Raw genomic sequence first — 20,632 nt, 5'->3', positions numbered from 1 at the left:
CCTGGATGTTCCACAGCACTACTGGCAAAATATACTGTGGACAGATGAAACCAAGATTGTTTGGGAAGAACACACAACACTATGTGTGGAGAAAAAAAGGCACAGCACACCAACATCAAAACCTAATCCCCACTGTAAAACATGGCAGAGGGAACATCGTGGTTTGGGGCTGCTTTGTTGCCTCAGGGCCTAGACAGATTATTGTCATTGATGGGAAAATGAATTCCAGAGTTTATCAAGACATTTTGCAGGAAAACATACGACCATCTGTCCGCCAACTGAAGCTCCGCAGAGGATGGGTGATGCAACAGGACAATGACCCAAAGCATACAAGTAATTCAACAAAACAATGGCTGCAACAGCACAGAATACGCCTTCTGGAGTGGCCCAGTCAGAGTCCTGACCTCAACCCGATTGAAATGCTGTGGCATGACCTTAAGAGAGCGATTCACACCACACATCCCAAGAATATTGCTACACTGAAACAGTTTTGTGAAGAGGAGTGGTCCAAAATGTCTCCAGATCATTTTGCAGGTCTGATCTGCAACTACAGGAAATGTTTGGTTGAGGTTATTGCTGCTAAAGGAGGGTCAACCAGTTATTAAGTCCAAAGGTTCACATACTTTTTCCTCCCTGCACTCGGAATGTTTACATGTTATGTGCAATTAAACCATGGCAACATCTAATGTTTGTGTAGTATTATGTTCAGCAGACTGTGTTCTTCTATTGTTGTGACTTAGATGACGTTCAGAGCACATTTTATGCCCAATTCATGCAAAACTCCACGTAATCCCAAGGGGTTCACATACTTTTTCTTGCAACTGTATGTGTCACTACTGAAGCCTGCAGCACCAGATCCTTTTCCTGATCATAGGTCAAGAACCCCGGAGGCCATAGACATTGATGGGGAAGAGGAATTTGAGGTAGAGGCAATCGTAGACTGCAGGAAAAGGAGGGGTCAGATGCAGTACCTCATTAAGTGGAAGGGTTATGGTCCGGAAGAAAATTCTTGGGAACCAGCTCAGAATGTCCATGCTACAAGACTAATTCAGGAATTTTTTCGTAACCATCCACAAAAGAGGAGTCAGTTGGGCATCCGGAGGCTGCCCATAAGGGGGGGGCAATGTCAGGGATTGAGAGCTTTGCCGCAGCGCACAGATCTGCACATGCGCGGAATCCCGATGCGGACAAGAGTGCAGGCGCTAGGACATAGGCGCCCGCGGCAACATTCACGGCCGCACAGGGGCGCGCGCCTGGCACCAATGACAGCGCAGTGCGGGCTATTTAAACTGGCCATTGCAATGTCCAAGTTGCCGTATGGTCTTTATCCTCTGCTTGTGTTCTGATCCTGTGTGTGTACCCTTGTTGCCGAATCCAGCCTGTTCCTGATTTCTACTGACCGTCTCCTGCCCTGACCCCTGGCTTGCCTCTGGACCACTCTTCTGCCTGCTCCTGATCGTCTGACCTCCTGTTGCTGAACTTGGCCTGTGACCTGACTATCCTTTGCCTGCTGCTCTGATTCCGTTGTGCCTCCACGGTTACCGACCCGGCCTGTCTGACTCCGCTACTTGCTTCACGGTGTGTCTGAATCCATCCATCCTGCACGGATCTATCAGTTTACCGCTCAGGTCTTACCTGCCTCTTCACATCAGGCTCTTACCCAGCTATGTTCCACTAGCGGTCCTCTCTACTACAGTTGGGTGTACCCAGGGGCCCGACCTGGTCTCAGCCTGCTCCAAGTCCATCCCCACCATCAGGGGCTCTGGTGAACAAGCAGACTGGGGCTTAGACTCCGCGCCCTGGGGAATCCCAGACTGTGGACCCATAGAGCTACCGTTAGAGAGTTCGTGACAGACACCATCTATCATAGGCCTTGCCAGCAGCTTCTGTACCTGAATGGAAAGGAAAGGTGATTGAAGCTGAGGGCCACAGCCCCCTCTCTGAGAGCCGACGATCGACTTCAATGAGGCCCCTCGCACTTCCAATCCAGGTGTGCTGTCACTACCTCTGATAAGTGTTTGTCTGCCTGGTTGTGGGGAAGGGAATCTAAGCCAGCAATAGTTGAAGGTGGTTTTCTTCCTGGCTTCAGATTCTCCTCACACACCCGGACAGGCCAGATCAGATGACATGCTTTCAGTCCCCAAGCCCCCTGCTGGTAGATCATTCATTCCATCATCCCTGTCAAGCCATTGTTTACCTTTCTCAGCAGGGAAGCTCACAGCTAGCTGGCTGCTGAAGTCCACGTGTTGATTGCTTTTCAGTGCTGCCTTCCACGTGGAACTACAAGTACTAGCCAGCTGTTGTTTACTTTTCTCAGCAGGGAAGCTCACAGCTAGCTGGCTGCTGAAGTCCATGTGTGGATTGCTTTCCAGTGCTGCCTTACACGTGGAACTACAAGTCCCAGCCGGCTGTCCAGTACCATGCAAGCACAACGGCTGGGCGCTTATCAAGGTAGAATCCTCTGTGCCTGGGCAAGGAACAGGCCTATCCAAACCATCCCTTTGCTCAGCCCCCAGAGATTTACTTCTGCCCCCTTCACAGCACTGTTGGTGACCCCCAACAATGAAAATGCATCATTTTTATCATCATGACCATCTTCATCATCATTAGCATTATCAACATTATCATCAACATTACTGACATTATCAATATCAGCATTATCGTTATCATTATCGTCATCATTATCAACAGTTACGTTTATAATATCAATGACACATGAGTTCAATACCTCCCCAGGCAAGGGGATTTCTTCTCGTTCTCCAGCTAATGGAGAATCTTGCAACCCCACTCCATTCCCAGCCCCCTCCCTCTGTCCATCCACAGGTTGCCCAGACATTACCGCAACATCTGCACACAGTACCTTGGCATGTCCAGAGAGTTCCAGGGGGGCCTTCCGGGTATTCTCGGCAGGGGCATAATAGGACACAAGAGGACCCAAATCGGCACCCAACTAAACAGGTGTGGAAATTTCATCTGAGACCCCCACCTCCCTCATCCCCCTTCCCGCACCCCAATCTATGAATACCTTTGCACAGGGTATGCGTGAACGGGTCCCCCCAACTCCCGTGAGGGTAAGGAACTTTCCTGGGATGAGGTTCCTTTGCTCAATCACCTCTGGCCAGATCAAGGTGACTTCTGCCCCGGTGTCACAAAAACCAGTTATCGACCGGTTGCCCACAGTGACTGGCTGCAAGTTGGCGGGGGTTACCCGCATCTTCCTGCGGACAAACAGCACGGAAGAAGAGTTGCTGGCTGGCTGGCCAGGTGATGTCATCTGCTTCTGCGCAGGACACTGCGTCCTGAGATGTCCGGTTTTCCCACAGGTGAAACATCTGCGGTGGTCAGGCAGGGATGGCTTGGCTCCAAGTACTGCAGGTGTTGGGTGAGGGGGAGCTTGACTCACTAGCGTAGGAGGGGTTGCTCTGGGCAATTTCCCTCCTTTCCAGCCGTTCGGAGGAGACTTGCGATGATCAGACACCCGCGTGTGGATGTAGGTATCTGCCAAATCGGCTGCAGCTTTAGTAGATGCTGGCTCTCTCCAAGACAAACTGTCTGACATCTGCCGGGCAGATATGCAGGAGCTGATCTCGTATCATGAGATCCTCTAAAGACTCGTAGGAGTCAGCTTTCAGTCCTTTAGTTCACTGTTGGAATGTGGTGGGTAAGCGACTCGCCACATCCGTGTAAGAGTCCCCAGGTCCCTTTTGCAAGGACCTAAACTGCTTGCGGTACACTTGCGGGGTCATCTGGTACTTTCAGACAATGGCATCTTTTAAAGCTTCATAATCGACGTCCTGCCCCTCTGTCAATTCGACAAACGCATCCAGGGCCTTACCTCGAAGCCCTGGTGTCAGGTACCGAGCCCATTGAGCTTGGGGCAGATGGTACTGACGGCATGTTTTTTCAAATGACAGTAAATACATGTCAATGTCACTATCTTTTTCCATCACTGGAAACTTGGCTGCTGTGCCCACGGCCAGAGAGGCGTCCCTATGCTCTAAGGACCCGAGGTTCTGAACCTGTTGCTGCTGCTGAAGCCTCGCCATCTCCAGCTCGTGCCGACGATCAGCTTCCCTCTGCGCCTGCCGCTCCTCTCTGTCAGCCGCTGCTTGGCATTCCACAGTTGCTCTGTCCGCCGCTCTCTCAGCCTGGCGGTCAAGGAACTGCAAGTATGCCATAGGATCTGTCTCCATGATGCGTTTCATGGCTTCCTGCATCTGAGGAGAGTCTCTGCTGGTTACAGGCATTCCGGGGCTGGCCTGCTCAGGCGGTGGTGTGACGATAACATTTAGTGATCCTCCAGTGTCAGTCTCTGTATGCCCATCCTGCGAGGCCGTCTCTGAGCCACTGGGATCGGAGGTAGCGGGAACCCCTGCATGGTCAAGTTCCCCTGAGTTCTGGTCTGCTTAGCTATCATGCTCCTGTAGGTCCCGAATCAAATCTTCACGAGTTTTGCAACTGACGTCCATTCCTCGTCAGGTACATTCCGCACTCAAATCACTTTTGCTCATTTTCCTGTATTCTGCGTCACCAGGCATAATTGCAAGCAAAGATAGAATAGAAAGTAGAAAAAGGAAGGAGCTTTTGCTATATGTCTCTCTCTATATACAGTTGTGTTTAAAATAATAGCAGTCAGACATCACTAACCTGATCAATCACTGTTTTTGGTAGAAATTATATTTCTACATGGCAAATAATTTACTAGCAGGTGTAGTAGAGCAATAGAAATCCAACAGACCCAACAGTCATGACATGCATGCTGCTAATTCTGTGTAATTGAATCACTAATTGAAAGGAGCATGTTCAAAATAATAACAGTGTGGAGTTCTATTAGTGAGGTCATTCATTCTTTGAAAAACAGGTGGCAATTATTGCCCTTATTTAAGGAAGGAAGGCACCAAATGTTGTACATGCTGGTTCTAGTGCAGTTCTCTCTGAAATTCTGAGGAATATGGGTTGTTCCAGACATTGTTCAGAAGAACAGGGTACCTTGATTAAAAAGTTGATTGGAGAGGGGAAAAGATATAAAGAAGTGCAGAAAATTATAGGCTGTTCAGCTAAAATGATTGCAAATGCTTTAAAATGGAATCTGAATCAAGACGGTATCTCAAATAAACATATAAACCTATCCCCTGAAAGCATATAAGTCTTACTTTCACCCTTGAAAGTGTAATAAATGATAATACCTCAATATGCTCACCCTATAGCCAAAGCAAACAAGTGCTAAACTAAATAAACTATGTATAAAAGGTATAAATCAATTGAATCATGTACATATAATAATATAAACGCAGTGTCAAAAAAAAAAAATTAATATAAATGCAGTGTCCAAAATACCAAGGTATAAATCAATTGAATCAAGTACATATAATAATATAAATGCAGTGTAAAAAAAAAAAAATTTATATAAACGCAGTGTCCAAAAATAAATATTATAAAACGCAGTGTCCAAAATACCAAGGTAAAATCAATCAAATCAATTGAATCAAGTACATATAATAATAAAAACGTAGTGTTCAAAAATTGATAATATAAACGCAGTGTACAAAAATAAATATTATAAACGGAGTGTCCAAAATACCAAGTGTCCAAAAATATTAAAGTCACACACTAAAGATGCAAATCCAAGTCCTTTCTGGAGACACTTTCCCAAAAAGACTCCAAACTCCAAAAAAAAAAGAAACTAAAATAGGGTATTATCCTTAAAACAATAATGTACAATCATATACAATATAAGTGTCACTCCACATCAAACGTGACCATATATGTGAATCAAGTGCTCGACGTGAAAAACGTGCTAGTGAAACACTCTGGTGATCCAACAAATCAAAAAATCAAAGTGCTAGTAGTATTGCACACTTCTATTGTGTAATGACTGAATACCCTTACCAGATGGCAAAAGAAACAGCACTTTAATACCACTAGGGGTATACACCATCCAAGGAAAGCTAATCCAGCCTAGATATGTTCATTGAGATGTCCTCATAGCCTCATGGATAATGCTCCTAGCTGTCATCAGGACCTTGGGCAGGATTACTCCATAGTATTCATAGTACCCATCATATATAAAAAGGATATATAGTGTAATTCCGTATGGTATAAATAAATAACACTTTATTATGCTCTTACTTTTAAAAACATCTCTCATAACCCAAACTTCTTACGGAGTCTCAGAAGCGTCTGGATGTGATTTCTTGTCTCCAAACCTTAATCCAGAGTCTTAGCAGTAGACCGGAGCACTACTACTAGCACTTTGATTTTTTGATTTGTTGGATCACCAGAGTGTTTCACTAGCACGTTTTTCACGTCGAGCACTTGATTCACATATATGGTCACGTTTGATGTGGAGTGACACTTATGTTGTATATGATTGTACATTATTGTTTTAATGATAATACACTATTTTAGTTTCTTTTTTTTTGAGGATCACTTTGGAGTTTGGAGTCTTTTTGGGAAAGTGTCTGCAGAAAGGACTTGGATTTGCATCTTTAGTGTGTGACTTTAATATTTTTGGACACTTGGTATTTTGGACACTGCGTTTGTAATATTTATTTTTGGACACTGCGTTTATATTATCAATTTTTGAACACTGCATTTTTATTATTATATGTACTTGATTCAATTGATTTATACCTTGGTATTTTGGACACTGCGTTTATATTAATTATTTTTTTTTTGACACTGCGTTTATATTATTATATGTACATGATTCAATTGATTTATACCTTTTATACATAGTTTATTTAGTTTAGCACTTGTTTGCTTTGGCTATAGGGTGAGCATATTGAGGTATTATCAATGCTTTAAAATGGCAACCAAAACCTGAAAGACGTGGAAGAATGCGGAAAAACTACAATTCGAATGGATAGAAGAATAGCCAAAATGGCAAGGACTCAGCCAACAATCAGCTCCAGGAAGATCAAAGAAGGTCTAAAGTTACCTGTGAGTACTGTTACAATTAGAAGACGCCTATGTGAAGCCAAGCTATCTGCAAGAAGCCCCCTCAAAGTCCCACTGTTGAAAAAAAGACGTGCTGAAGAAGTTACAATTTCCCAAAGAGAACATTGGTCTAAAGAGAAATGGCGCAACATTTTGTGGACTGATGAAAGTAAGATTGTTGTTTTTGCGTCTAGTGGCCGGAGACAGTTTGTCAGATGACCCCCAAACACTGAATTCAAGTCACAGTACACTGTGAAGACAGTGAAGCATGGTTGCGCAAGCATCATGATATGGGGATGTTTCTCATACTACAGTGTTGGGTCTATTTATTGCATACCAGGGATCATGGATCAGTTTGAATACATCAGAATACTTGAAGAGGTCATGCTGCCTTATGCTGAAGAGCAAATGCCCTTGAAATGGGTGTTCCAACAAGACAATGACCCCAAACACACCAGTAACCATGCAACATCTTGGTTACAGACCAACAAGATTGACGTTATGGAGTGGCCAGTCCAATCCCCGGATCTTAATCCAATAGAAAACTTGTGGGGTGACATCAAAAATGCAGTTTCTGAGGCAAAACCAAGAAATAGAGAAGTACTGTGGAATGTAGTCCAATCATCCTAGGGCTGGAATACCTGTTCACAGGTGCCAGAAGTTGGTTGAGTTTGTAAAGAAGAATACAAACACTGCTATTTTTTTGAACAGTCTAATATTCACTTTTCTTAAATTTTTTTAGAGGAACAACACAAATTTGATATGTTTTTCTTCATGTTTTGAATTGGAATAGAATGTGTAGTGTTCCCAATGCGTGTGTATGGAAATAAAAGCTATTAGAAGGATTTTGAGCTTTATTCACTTTTTTCAACACACTGCTATTATTTTGAACACAACTGTATATATATAAAAAATATGCACCGTTTGTTTCTAAGGACTGTTTCCACAAAGGTTACAATCCTTCAGTGCAGAGCTAATTCCTAACAATGCATTGAAGCCCTAATGCAACTATCCCACGTACGCTGCCAGCCAATATGTGACGATCGTGGCATCAAATCCCTGCCCTTCTCACCAAACTCGTGACCGAAGGACCAGCCAATCTAAAACCACGATGTCACGTGTGTAACAATGTCACGCCCAGCTGCACCCTGCACAAAGATTTTCCAGCTCACTGGACCACAAATTGATGTACCGGCAGCCTGAGAGCGATTGTTACTGGGTCAGGTTAATTACGCAATTAACCCTTCACACTGCCATCATCTCCTTTTTATACAGAGAAAGAGGAAACTCAGCAATATTAGCAATAACACTATGATGGTTGAAACAATCGTCTATATACCACTGTCACCGCAGGCAGGTTATACAGAGGGTTAAATACACACAGTAGCGCTCTTCAGCGGCGGGAATTCTTAGTTTGCATTAAAGGCATTAGAAACAGTTCAACACTTTCAGAAAGTAAGATTTATTACTAAAAGGTCAAAAGGGTGCACTAAACGTATTTACAGAACAAGATGTAGCCAATATATATATATATATATATATATATATATATATATATATAAATATACAGAGAACAATAGCACAGCAAAGAGAAAACAGAAAGGAGTTTAAAGGGTTAAAGTACTTGCCAATCAGCCTTGGTTTAAGCAGTTTCAAGTCTTATGAGCACAAAAAGGATTTCTTGTCTCTCACTGTCAGTTTCAATGTTAAACGGGAGACTCTTCTTTCTCTCTCCACACACCAAGCATAACAGCCTTTTTCTAGGATCTCAGCAGGGTGTCTCCCTGGAGCAGTGAAACCAATCATCTCCTTTGGGGAGGGAAGTGTAGGTGGAGCCCTAAGTTATGACTAGAAACTCTCCTAGCTGCTATTATGATTCATAACTCATTCTCGGCGCATTTGCCAGCCTGGGCACTAGTATATTAATACTGAGCCGCATCTGCGGAATGGTTAGAGATGAAACATGTCATATCTACTTGAATGGTTCAGGAGATATAATTTTCTGCTCTCTTACATGTGTCAGATAAGGGGTGCAACATAGCAGGAGAATGGTCTCAAATTGAGCCGTCCGAATATGGGCTCCATGTTTAGGTAATTATGTCCTACGTGAAGATATCAACTTATATGAAAAAGTGAGTTTTTAAAAGTAAGTCTGTTTTTACGACCCCTTGGAAGGTCTTTTGAAGTTCAGTGAGGGACTTGGTTTACACTTTTACGATATCCCAGATTGCACAGCTACCAGACGGGGGCACCTAGCTGGTGAGGTTTTATAGCCAAGACGCCCTCCCACTGGGTTTTGATGCCTTTTTGAACTCTGCATCAAACAGACCACATGTCACTCAACAGAGAGGGAGGGGGGATGATTGGAGGAAAGAGGGAGAGAGAGATTTGATTGTACAAGATGGATGGTCCTTTGCCAAAATGGAAGTTCGTATCTGTCTCTGTGTGCGCGATTGCTACAGTTGTGGACTCAACCGGAATAGGGAATTTGTCAATACTCAAGAAAAATAATTCAAACAAAGGAGAAGGTGATCATTGGCGCACAAAAACCTCTTTATTACAGACAAAATTAAAAGTATAAAACAAACACAAAAAATCATACCACACTCCACAGGTCCCAAGTAGGTATATTACGTGAAATGCAGTCTCCATAAAGATTGTTTTGAAGCCAAGAATAGGCCAAAGAGGTAGTTTTGTCAATGGGTTTCCCTTTCAGACATAGCAATTCTAGAGTCGTAAGAGGTCTGGAGAAGGCTGCCTTCCGTCTGTGGTTAGTCAAGTAATTATGTATTTGAAAATAAGTCCGATATGGGAGAGAAAACTGACCACATATCTCCTGAAGCTCTCCTTTGGACCTAACTCCCCCTCGCTTGAGACAATGACTCATGCACCGGAATCACATTCCAACCCAGGTGGAAACTCAGGATTATCAGCAATGGGGGTGAGGGGGCTGGAGCACTAGCAAAACCCTCAACCTTCACAAGATCTTGATACGCATCTAAAGTTGCACCAATTAAGGGATGAGCCATCAGATGCTTCAAGTAGGTAGATTTTGACAACCATGGTGAAAATCTTAAAGGAGCTGAAGAATAGGAGCTTTCAATGGAAACCCAGTGTTTATGTATGGAATGACAATTCCAGTCTATGATTCTGGTAATGTGAGTAGCATAATAATACTTTTTAAAGTCTGGCAACCCCATACCACCGGAACTTTTAGTACGCGTGATTAATTGAAATCAAATCCGTGGTTTATTGGCCCACACAAAGGTTCTCTGAGCCTGTTGTAATTGCTTAAAAAAGATGGAGGGGAGCCTAATAGGGAGAGCATTTATACAGTACAGTATCCCAGGAAGAATATTCATGTAAAAAAACATTTATCTACCTCCCTACCTCCACCCCCCCCCCCAAACACTTACCTGACTCCTTGGATCGATCCAGCACTATGCCTGGCTTGGCTGCAAGTCTTCTCTCTTCTTTTCCTGCTCTCACAGGCTTCACTGATAGTAGTGGGAGCCATTGGTTCCTGCTGCTGTCAGTCAAATCCTGTGAGGAGGTAGCGGGACCATGACCGAGCTGTGCATGTCTATGGCACGCTCGCACAAGTGCCCCCACAGAAGCTGGCTTATTGTGGGGGCACTTGCAGGGAAAAGATGCCAGTGAGGGACCACACTGCAAAATCGTTGCATAGAGGAGGTAAGTGTAAATCTCTTTTTTATTTTAGTAATAAAAAAGAACCTTTAGCATCACTTTAAATCACCTGCCTTTTTATATCTGCAGAATACCTGACAGACAAGCAGTCCCAGAATATCTGGCAATGTATCAGGAATGCAAAAAAGAAAGAATGTGCTTAATATAGAAAATGTATTATTAAATGTGTCTGTATCAAAGCACATATCAAATTAAAAAGAAAAAAAATATTGTATTATATCCCTCTTTTTTTGGGGGGGAGAGAAGGTTATGAAAAATGTCCCTCCCCAAACAGAATATTACATGATTACAACCTAGATTGTAAGCTCCAAGGAGCAGGGCCCTCCTTTCCCTCTTGTATTGAACTGTATTGTTGCTGTATTGTCTCCCGTTATATTGTAAAGCGGTAAGCAAATTGTTGACGCTATATAAATCCTGTATAATAATATTAATAATAATAAGCTTTAAGTGGAAGAGTGGGTTTGACAATAAAGTTGCCAGTGCCTGCACTCATGACAAGAGTAATTTCCATTCCTGGGAAATGCATAAGTAATTTAAACAAAGTAATTAGAAGCAGGACTACTGCAACCAGCATATAACATTAATCATAAGTACATAGATGCACACCAGTATAGAAAAGTTAAAAGCTTTTATAAGAAGAGATTAATAACAGTCCATACATCCAATGTACTTACTGGTATTATCAGCAAAAGGGCCCGATAGGATGCCTGGTGGATTTGTGCACCAGGCATCCTAGGTCCATATATATTTGGACACAGGCACAATTTTAGATTTTTTGGTGGTATTTACCAAAACATATTCAAGCTATAGTTATAAAATGGATATGGGTTGAAAGTGCACAATCTTAGGTTTAATTTGAGGGTATGTACATTCAAATTGGAGAAAGGTTTTAGGAATTACAGCTCATAAGAGTAGCCACCCACCCCCCTTTTTTTCAAGGGACCAAAAGTAATTGGACAATTGAATTAAAAGCTATTTCATGGCCAGGTGTGGGCTACTCCTTCTTTATTTCTTCATCAATTAAGCGGGTAAAAGGTCTGGAGTTGATTCTAAGTGTGGTATTTGCATTTAGAATCTATTGCTGTGAACCTACATCATGCGTTCAAAGGCGCTGCCCATGCAAGTGAAACAGGCCATTGTAAGGCTTCAAAAACTAAACAAATCCATCAGAGAAAGAAACATTAGGCGTGGACAAATCAAGAGTTTGGTACATTCTGAGGAAAGAAAGCACTGGTGAGCTCAGCAACATAAAAAGGCATGGACATCCACGGAAGACAACAGTGGTGGATGATCGCAGGATCCTCTCTATGGTAAAGAAAAATGAAAATGGAGGGACTGTGTAAAAATGGTTGTAGTTCCTAAAATTTGTGCTTGATATTTATGTTCAACCCCTTGAATTAAAGCACTTCAAATTCATTTGGATTGTTTCGTTTTAATTTATTCTGGTGGCATACAGAGCCAAAAGTATGAAAATTGTGCCTGTGTCCAAATATATATGGACCTAACTGTATATAGTTATTAACCACTTGCCTACCGGGTACTTTTACCTCCTTCCTGCCCAGGTCAATTTTCAGCTTTCAGTGCTGTTGCACTTTGAATGACAACTGTGCAGCATATGAAAATGTTATTTTTTTTTCACACAAATAGAGCTTTCTTTTGGTGGTATTGAATGGCCACTGGGGTTTTTATTTTTTGCACTATAAAACAAAAATAGAGCAAAATTTTAAAAAATAGTTTTTCCTTTGTGTCTGTTATAAAATTTTGAAAACAGGTAATTTTTCTCCTTCACTGATGTGCGTTGATGAGGCTGCACTGATAGGCAGCATTGATGGGCACGGATAGGCTGCACTAATGAGCTGGCACTGATGAGGCTGCTTTTGTGACATTTGCCAGTTATTGACAGTAATTTCCTCATGCTGTGACAGTGTAAAGAAAGTGCTGCTGATAACTGTTGTTACTTTGTGATCTGCTGTGTCATTGGACATAGCTGATCACGTGGTAAAAGGCCGCTGTGATTGGCCTTTTACCTAGTCATGTGATAATCTGTGTCCATCATTTGGCTATAGCGTGGTTGTAAAGTGGTTAAAAAGGATACTTTCAAATGAATCTTGTAGCAAAGTCCAGTTGCAGAGGCCCCTGAGGATGATGAGGCATCTGTCTTTGTGTGGGAGACCTTAAGACAAGATTAACAGTCATGGGGGTATCCTCCAAATGTTGTCCGACCAGCCTGAAATGGGACTTCTCACTGGCAGAAACTGGTGTGGCACTGAAAATCAGATTAAGCCCATCTAATCTGCACTTTAGTCCCTCCTTAATGGTGTCTAAAATAACAAGAGATAAACTCTATTGCAGTAAACAAGTTCACTTACTAATATAAAGCACGGTGACCACTACACACATACAGTAGCACAGACATAGCTATCTGGCACTATGCACATGAAATAATAACAAAGACAGAGAAGAGATACTCTGTTTGACAGAAAAAGATTTAGATATACACTCAGCAGCTGCAGCTGAATTATTAGATAATAGGAGTACTGACAAAATAGTATCTTCTGGTCCAGGATTTAGTAACGTGGACATAGCATGTGGCTGAGTCTCTTTCTACCACTTCTTCCTTCTAGGGTTTCAAAGCCAACAACACAGGGGCACAAAGTGCATACATACTACAGCATATTTACATGCATTTACAAACCCTGACAGTAGAGGGCAGTAGATCCCTACAGTATCCTCAGAAGGTGCATTCAATGTTTGTCAGTAATTTGTCTATAGACTTGCTGTGGCAGTCTGTACACTGTTACACAGTAACTGCACAGACCCATGGTGACATTCTACACTCATAGTATGTCCTCAATCTTCCAGGCTGAGTGATGCTGGACATTAAGTATGTATTGCAACCAGAGCTGATTTTTTTAACACAGGTTCAGAGCTTAATTTAAAAAAAAGCCTGGATTTGGGCCTTAGTTCAGACATAACACAGCCTAGTATATATACAGTGGGGATCGAACGTTTGGGCACCCCAGCTAAAAATTTGTATTAATGTGCATAAAGAAGCCAAGGAAAGATGGAAAAATCTCCAAAAGGCATCAAATTACAGATTAGACATTCTTATAATATGTCAACAAAAGTTAGATTTTATTTCCATCATTTACACTTTCAAAATAACAGAAAACAAAAATATGGCGTCTGCAAAAGTTTGGGCACCCTGCAGAATTTATAGCATGCACTGCCCCCTTTGCAAAGCTGAGACCTGCCAGTGTCATGGATTGTTCTCAATCATCTTCTGGGAAGACCAGGTGATGTCAATCTCAAAGGTTTTAAATGCCCAGACTCATCTGACCTTGCCCCAACAATTAGCACCATGGGTTCTTCTAAGCAGTTGTCTAGAAAACTGAAACTGAAAATAGTTGACGCTCACAAAGCTGGAGAAGGCTATAAGAAGATAGCAAAGCGTTTTCAGATGTCAATATCCTCTGTTCGGAATGTAATTAAGAAATGGCAGTCATCAGGAACAGTGGAAGTTAAAGCAAGATCTGGAAGACCAAGAAAAATATCAGACAGAACAGCTCGCAGGATTGTGAGAAAAACAATTCAAAACCCACGTTTGACTGCACGATCCCTCCAGAAAGATCTGGCAGACACTGGAGTTGTGGTACACTATTCCACTATAAAGAGATACTTGTACAAATATGGTCTTCATGGAAGAGTCATCAGAAGAAAACCTCTTCTACGTCCTCACCACAAAAATCATCGTTTGAACTTTGCAAATGAACATATAGACAAGCCTGATGCATTTTGGAAACAAGTTCTGTGGACCGATGAGGTTAAAATTGAACTTTTTGGCCGGAATGAGCAAAGGTACGTTTGGAGAAGAAAAGGGACAGAATTTAATGAAAAGAACCTCTGTCCAACTTAAGCATGGGGTTGGATCAATCATGCTTTGGGGTTGTGTTGCAGCCAGTGGCACAGGGAACATCTCACGAGTAGAAGTAAAAATGGATTCAATAAAATTTCAGCAAATTTTGGATGGTAACTTGATGCCATCTGTGAAAAAGCTGAAGTTAAAGAGAGGATGGCTTCTACAAATGGATAATGATCCTAAACACACCTCGAAATCCACGGGGGATTACATCAAGAGGCATAAACTGAAGGTTTTGCCATGGCCTTCACAATCTCCTGACCTCAACATAATTGAAAATCTATGGATAGACCTTAAAAGAGCAGTGCGTGACAGACAGCCCAGAAATCTCAAAGAACTGGAAGACTTTTGTAAGGAAGAATGGGCAAAGATACCTCAAACAAGAATTGAAAGACTCTTGGCTGGCTACAAAAAGCGTTTACAAGCTGTGATACTTGCCAAAGGGGGCAGTACTAGATATTAACTCTGCAGGGTGCCCAAACTTTTGCAGACGCCATTTTTTTGTTTTCTGTTATTTTGAAAGTGTAAATGATGGAAATAAAATCTAACTTTTGTTGACATATTATAAGAATGTCTAATCTGTAATTTGATGCCTTTTGGAGATTTTTCCATCTTTCCCTGGCTTCTTTATGCACATTAATACAAATTTTTAGCTGGGGTGCCCAAACTTTCGATCCCCACTGTATATATATATATATATATATATATATATATATACATATATACCATCTCTAGCTTACACCATACTGACATAATGCCAACCCTACCTTATTCCTTCTGGAGCAAAAATATGCTTCAGGAGCTGCAAGCTTTGTAATGTCTGCTTTAATTTTTTAAGAGCTACACAGTCTACAGTCTTTCCTTTTACTGGAACTTGCTGCGAGGTATTCCTGCTTAGAGCTGTGCCTGCACACCATTATTAATATACTGAATTCAGCATCTTCTGATTCCTGGGAGCAGGGCTGCTGTTAGAAACCACAGGGCCCCATACAGACAATCTGACAGGGCCCCCTCCCAAAACAGAGAAAAAAACCAGTTGACTATGCTTTATGTATGAACATAGTGAGTGATCGGTACCGATCACTCATTGTGTTCATTAAGGAATGGTAGGGCTGGTAAATGTGACATGTTTACCAGACCCTTCCCCCACTCTCCATCCTGAAGGATCCTGTTATGTGCTTACAGGCTGCCGTTGGAAAGGAGAGGAGGAAAGCTGGCAGCACTGTGGGGGTGGGGGCACACAGGGGGGGCCTGGGCAGAAAGGAAAAACGTATGGTGCACAGGGAGGGTGGTGGGTGTGGTGCGGGGTATTACTGGAACCGATCCCCTTTATGGCTCTCTCTGCAGCAGCTGAAAAACAGAGAAGCCAGATTTCAGCTGCTGCAGAGAAAGAGACATACAGGGGATCGGTTCCAGTAATTGCCTGATCTGCCACACCGATCACCCTCTGCCCACATCCAATTCACCCAGCTGCCTGGGCCCCTCTGCTGGCTTGGGCCCCATACAGGACTGGTGGTACCCCCTTATCCACGGCCCTGCCTGGGAGGACTTGCTGTGTATATACTGTACTTAACAAGGCATACTTTGACTGTTTAATTTAATAATTGAAACAAAGAATCTCCCCTATCTCAAGTTTTGACTAAATGCGGAGTTTAGTATCATAGTGTATTATCACTATAATCAGTGACAGTGGAACTAGAAGAATAGAGTTGGGTGTGAATCTTAACATATTAAAGTGAAACTTTAGTCAGGAAATTAAGACCTGCCAGATCACTTCAGGTGGGGCCCTTTTGCAGGTATAGCTATGTAAAACATTAAAAAAAAAAGCATCTATACTGTTTAAAATTCAGTAATACACTGTCTCATCCTGCTCTGCACATGCTCAGTTGCTGTCTATTTTTAGGCACTGCTGAATCTGTAGAGGACGATCTGCAGAATTAAACCCTCCTATCCATTACAGCCAAGGAAGATGCTTTTGTTTGATCTGCAACTGCCATGGTGCTACACATGTGATCAATTATGACACCAGTCATTTGATGGTTTGACAGTTTGACTGAGGACACAAGGAAATGGGACAGTTAGCAATCCCGGAATTCCAGGAATGGAACTGATTTTTCAAACTGTTAAATGTATGGGTTTAGTTCCACTTTATGATTTACTGCTGTTCAGGGGCTCTGGGCTTCAGCAAAACAGCAAACACTCATTTTGAAAGCATAATTATTAATGTGGAATGTATGTTTGTTGCTAAAGAACAGTATTTTTTATTATGGGTGATGTTGTTATGGGTAATGTTCCACTTTAATATTGACAGTATAACTGTATGTGTTTCTGGTTACAGCCAACATTGATCATATGAGCAAGTTGCCTACAAGACCACTAGGTTGCATGATAATCTCAAATTTTGTCCCTGTGAAGAATATCTGGCTATGGAAATACTCTGAAAGCAGTGTGTTTTCAAGAGTAGCACTGTGTTGTACCAAAAATGTTAGGTAGTCCTGAATACTTGGAGGTGTATTTTGTCAGCCCCACAAGATGATTGGTAGCAATCTGAACAAGGTAATATTTTTTTCCCTGAAAAGCCTCCTTGATGAAAGAGAAAATTCTATTTTCCTTTTATTAATTACTGAATTTGTTAGTATACTTTTTTGAATAATATTAACAATGGGCACATATTTTATGACATCTATTTTGGTATTCTGCCACATAAATATGTTGACAGGAGGTTACTTTTTGCAACACAAATTTTTCTTGGGAGAGGTTGTAGAGCAGTAAATAGTTTAACACTTTCATATTTTTAAATTAGACTGAGGTATTGGATCTGACTTCATGTGGCTAACATTATAAAACATTTGTTTTTTTTACAATTCTATTTTGTTAAAACAGTTTTATCTTCCCATAGGAATCCTCTTCATGCTGCAGCCTTCAGAAATCACACAGAATGCATTCAACTTCTTTTAAGCTATGATGCCAATCTAAATGCTGTGGATGTAGCTGGAAAAACACCAATCATGACCGCTGCTGAAAAGGGCCATTTAAGTGCTGCAGGTTGGTGTCAAAAATATGACATTAAATGTGACCCTTTATATTTTTCCAGTTAACTGCTATTGAAAATGAAAATTGCATGATTAGTCTTACATACAGATTTTCTTTAATATGCTTTAGAAATTCTGATCAAAAGAACCAGTGTGGACCTGACTGCAAAGGATATTTTTTCAAATACAGCACTTCACTTGGCATGCATGGCAGTAAGTAAAAAGTATATATTTCTCAGGGGGAGGATGACTTCAGATACATAAATCAAGATGTTGTGTCAAACCTAACATCATATTTGAAAAGCATCAGGTATTCCTATATTGTACAAACCTGATGATATATGAGTAACATTCACTCAGTAAGTAAATACAATTATTTTTTTGCTACCAGTTATCTTAGGTTGGCAAGGAAACTCCCAGACCTTGATTAACCACTTGCCTTCTGGAAGATTTACCCCCTTCCTGACCAGGTCATTTTTTGTTATTCAGTGCTGCGCTATTTCAACTGGTGATTGCGCGGTCATGTAACTCTGTAACCAAACAACATTTATGTCCATTTTTCACACAAATGGAGCTTTCTTTTGGTGATCACCTCTGGGTTTTTTATTTTCCAGATACTGGAATTTATGCCATTTTTACTATACAGTGCTGTGCTAGTTTAACTGACAATTGTGCGGTCATGCAATGCTGTACATAAATGAAATATATGGCATTTTTTCCCTACAAATAGAGCTTTCTTTCGGTGGTATATGATCACCTCTGGGTTTATTTTTTGCACTATAAACAAAATAAGACAGAAATTAAAAAAAACCCAATATTTTTAAATTTCTGTTATAAAAAATATCCAATAGACCAATAATAATTCCAATAAGTATATATTATCCGCTTCCCGCACCGCAAAGTACTGTGGCCGGGCGGCAGCTACAGGCATAGTGACGTACCCGTAAGTCACCCTGGTTGTACTAACACAGGCCCCCCCCCCCACAACTGCTGTGTCTGGCAGACACAGCAGAATGAAGATCCCGATGAACGGGACTCGGTGATCATGTGATCGCCATGTGATTACAAATGTAAGCAAAGCTGTTATGAATCAATCTCATTCATAACAGCTCTACTTCTCTGCCTAGTGAGCTGTGATTGGCCCACAGCTGTCACATGATACATGGGGCCAATCACAGCACACTGTACCATGTGACCGGCTCCAGCCAATCTGATCACTATCTTGAGCTGTCAAAAACCTAACTCATTCATGACAGCAAGCTGTGCATTGCAGGAGAAATGATCTTTATTTCTCCAGCAAACCGAAGTGTAAAAAAAAAAATAATAAATTCCTGATCACCTTACCCCCCCAATAGTACAATGTTACTATGGTAACATTGTACTATTCTGATAAAAGTATAAAAAAAAAAGTTACAATAATAAAATAAAAAATACGATATTGAGAATTTAAAAACCCCCCTAAAATTAAGTTGTTTTTTTTTAACTACTTGCCGACTGCTTACCCACATTTTTTGGGTGAGCAGTGGCTCTGGGCATCTTATGTCGCTTCCTATTTTGGGGTGCGAATGCGCCTGCGCCCCCCGCTGCACCCCCGGTTGGTCCAGGGAGAGAAGAGAACACCACACCGAGTAAAAGCACTACATTTTACATGCACACGTTAGATTAGCACATTTAACTCTTTGATCGCCCCGTCACCCAGCCAGTGCCATTAGTACAGTTTCAATATATAGAATTTTTCACTGATCACTGTATTCCTGCCACTAGTGGCATCAGATTGTGTCAGGGTCAGTTAGCACCTCTCCCAGCCAGGGTTAGCTAGTGTTAGATTGCCCGCACACTATAGTTCTCTGATCACCCCCATTACTAGTATAGTGCTTGTACGAATCAATATAATGATCATGAACAGAACTATACTAGTGCCTGCTTTGTATAGTGTCCCCAAAAATGCAGTGTTAGCAAGGTTGGCCCCGTTCACTGTCAGCACTAGCGTTTAGCCCCTCCGCTGTTTTTCACATGTGGCAGTGCGGTATCCTGCCACGGTGGAAATCACAGTGGTGACCCAGGATTCTCAACCATACAGGTTGAGGGGCTCCAGGCAGTTCTCATAATGCAGAGGAAATGGGTTTACTGGTTTCCTCTTTGGTTTGTAAAGCCTGTTTTGGGACCTGTAGCCTGGAGATTTCTAAGAGATTTGGGAGGGATGAAATCTCCAATCCTGGGCCCATGTTTTGAGAGCAGCCAGCGTGCTGATTGCACAGGTGTGTGCAGGCCTTTTTGTGGAGGCCAGACCATGATTCTGGGCTCCACCCCGGCAGACAGGAGTCAGGAGGGCTCCACCCCAGCAGACAGGAGTCAGGAGGGCTCCTGTCAGGAATGGACTCAGCACTGGTGGTGGGACTCATCTGCCGTGTGGGCTGCAGTACCAGAGCTGACCAGCGGGTGCTCTCAGTAGCCAGAAGCTCACACGTGCAACCAGCCAAACCTGGGGCTGATTGCAGAAAGGTGTATTTAAGGCATGACCAGGCCTGTGATCGGGGCCTTGGTGTATGTTTTCCCATGAGCCTCTGTACCTGGTATCTTGTGTTCCTGCTTCGTTGCTGACCCGGCTTGATCCTGACCTCTGCTGACCGTCTCCTGTTGAACCCCTGGCTTGCCTGACCATCCTTCTGCCTGATCCCCTGTACTGCGCTGCCCGTGAGTTACTGAACCCGGCTTGTGACCTTGACCATTCTCTGCCTGCTCCTTTGGTACCTTGCTGCCCGCACGTTGCTGACTTGGCCCGTCTGACCACGCTAACTACTCTGCCATCCATCCATCCTGCACGGATCCAGCTGTACCTGCACATACCTCTGGCGGATCCCTCTACCACTAGCAAGTGTACTCAGGGGCCGCGACCTGGTTCCTGTCTGCTCCAAGTCCATCCCCACCATCAGGGGCCCTGGTGAATAAGCAGACTGGGACTTAGACTCCGCGCCCTGGGGAATCCTGTCCTGGGGACCACTAGAGGTACCACCAAACGGTCATTACAGAACCC

At 42.5% G+C, this 20,632-nt stretch overlaps 1 protein-coding gene across 1 annotated transcript in view; it reads left to right on the top strand.

The window, feature by feature from the left end:
- The window catches only part of ANKRD44 (ankyrin repeat domain 44), a 350,654-nt gene that overhangs the window by 277,059 nt on the left and 52,963 nt on the right, over nucleotides 1–20,632 (top strand). Inside the window, exons 24-25 of the mRNA XM_089692691.1 lie at nucleotides 17,466–17,611; nucleotides 17,729–17,811. Of these exons, the coding sequence (XP_089548817.1) occupies nucleotides 17,466–17,611; nucleotides 17,729–17,811 (229 nt within the window). The remainder of the gene's footprint in view (nucleotides 1–17,465; nucleotides 17,612–17,728; nucleotides 17,812–20,632) is intronic.

The sequence above is a fragment of the Staurois parvus genome, unplaced genomic scaffold, assembly GCF_062004578.1.
Source record: "Staurois parvus isolate SC_StPar_1 unplaced genomic scaffold, SC_StPar_1.0 ptg000601l, whole genome shotgun sequence".
NCBI classification, from domain to species: Eukaryota; Metazoa; Chordata; class Amphibia; order Anura; family Ranidae; genus Staurois; species Staurois parvus.
Note: the sequence above shows the minus strand (reverse complement) of the source record. Positions and strands in the feature narration are given on the sequence as shown.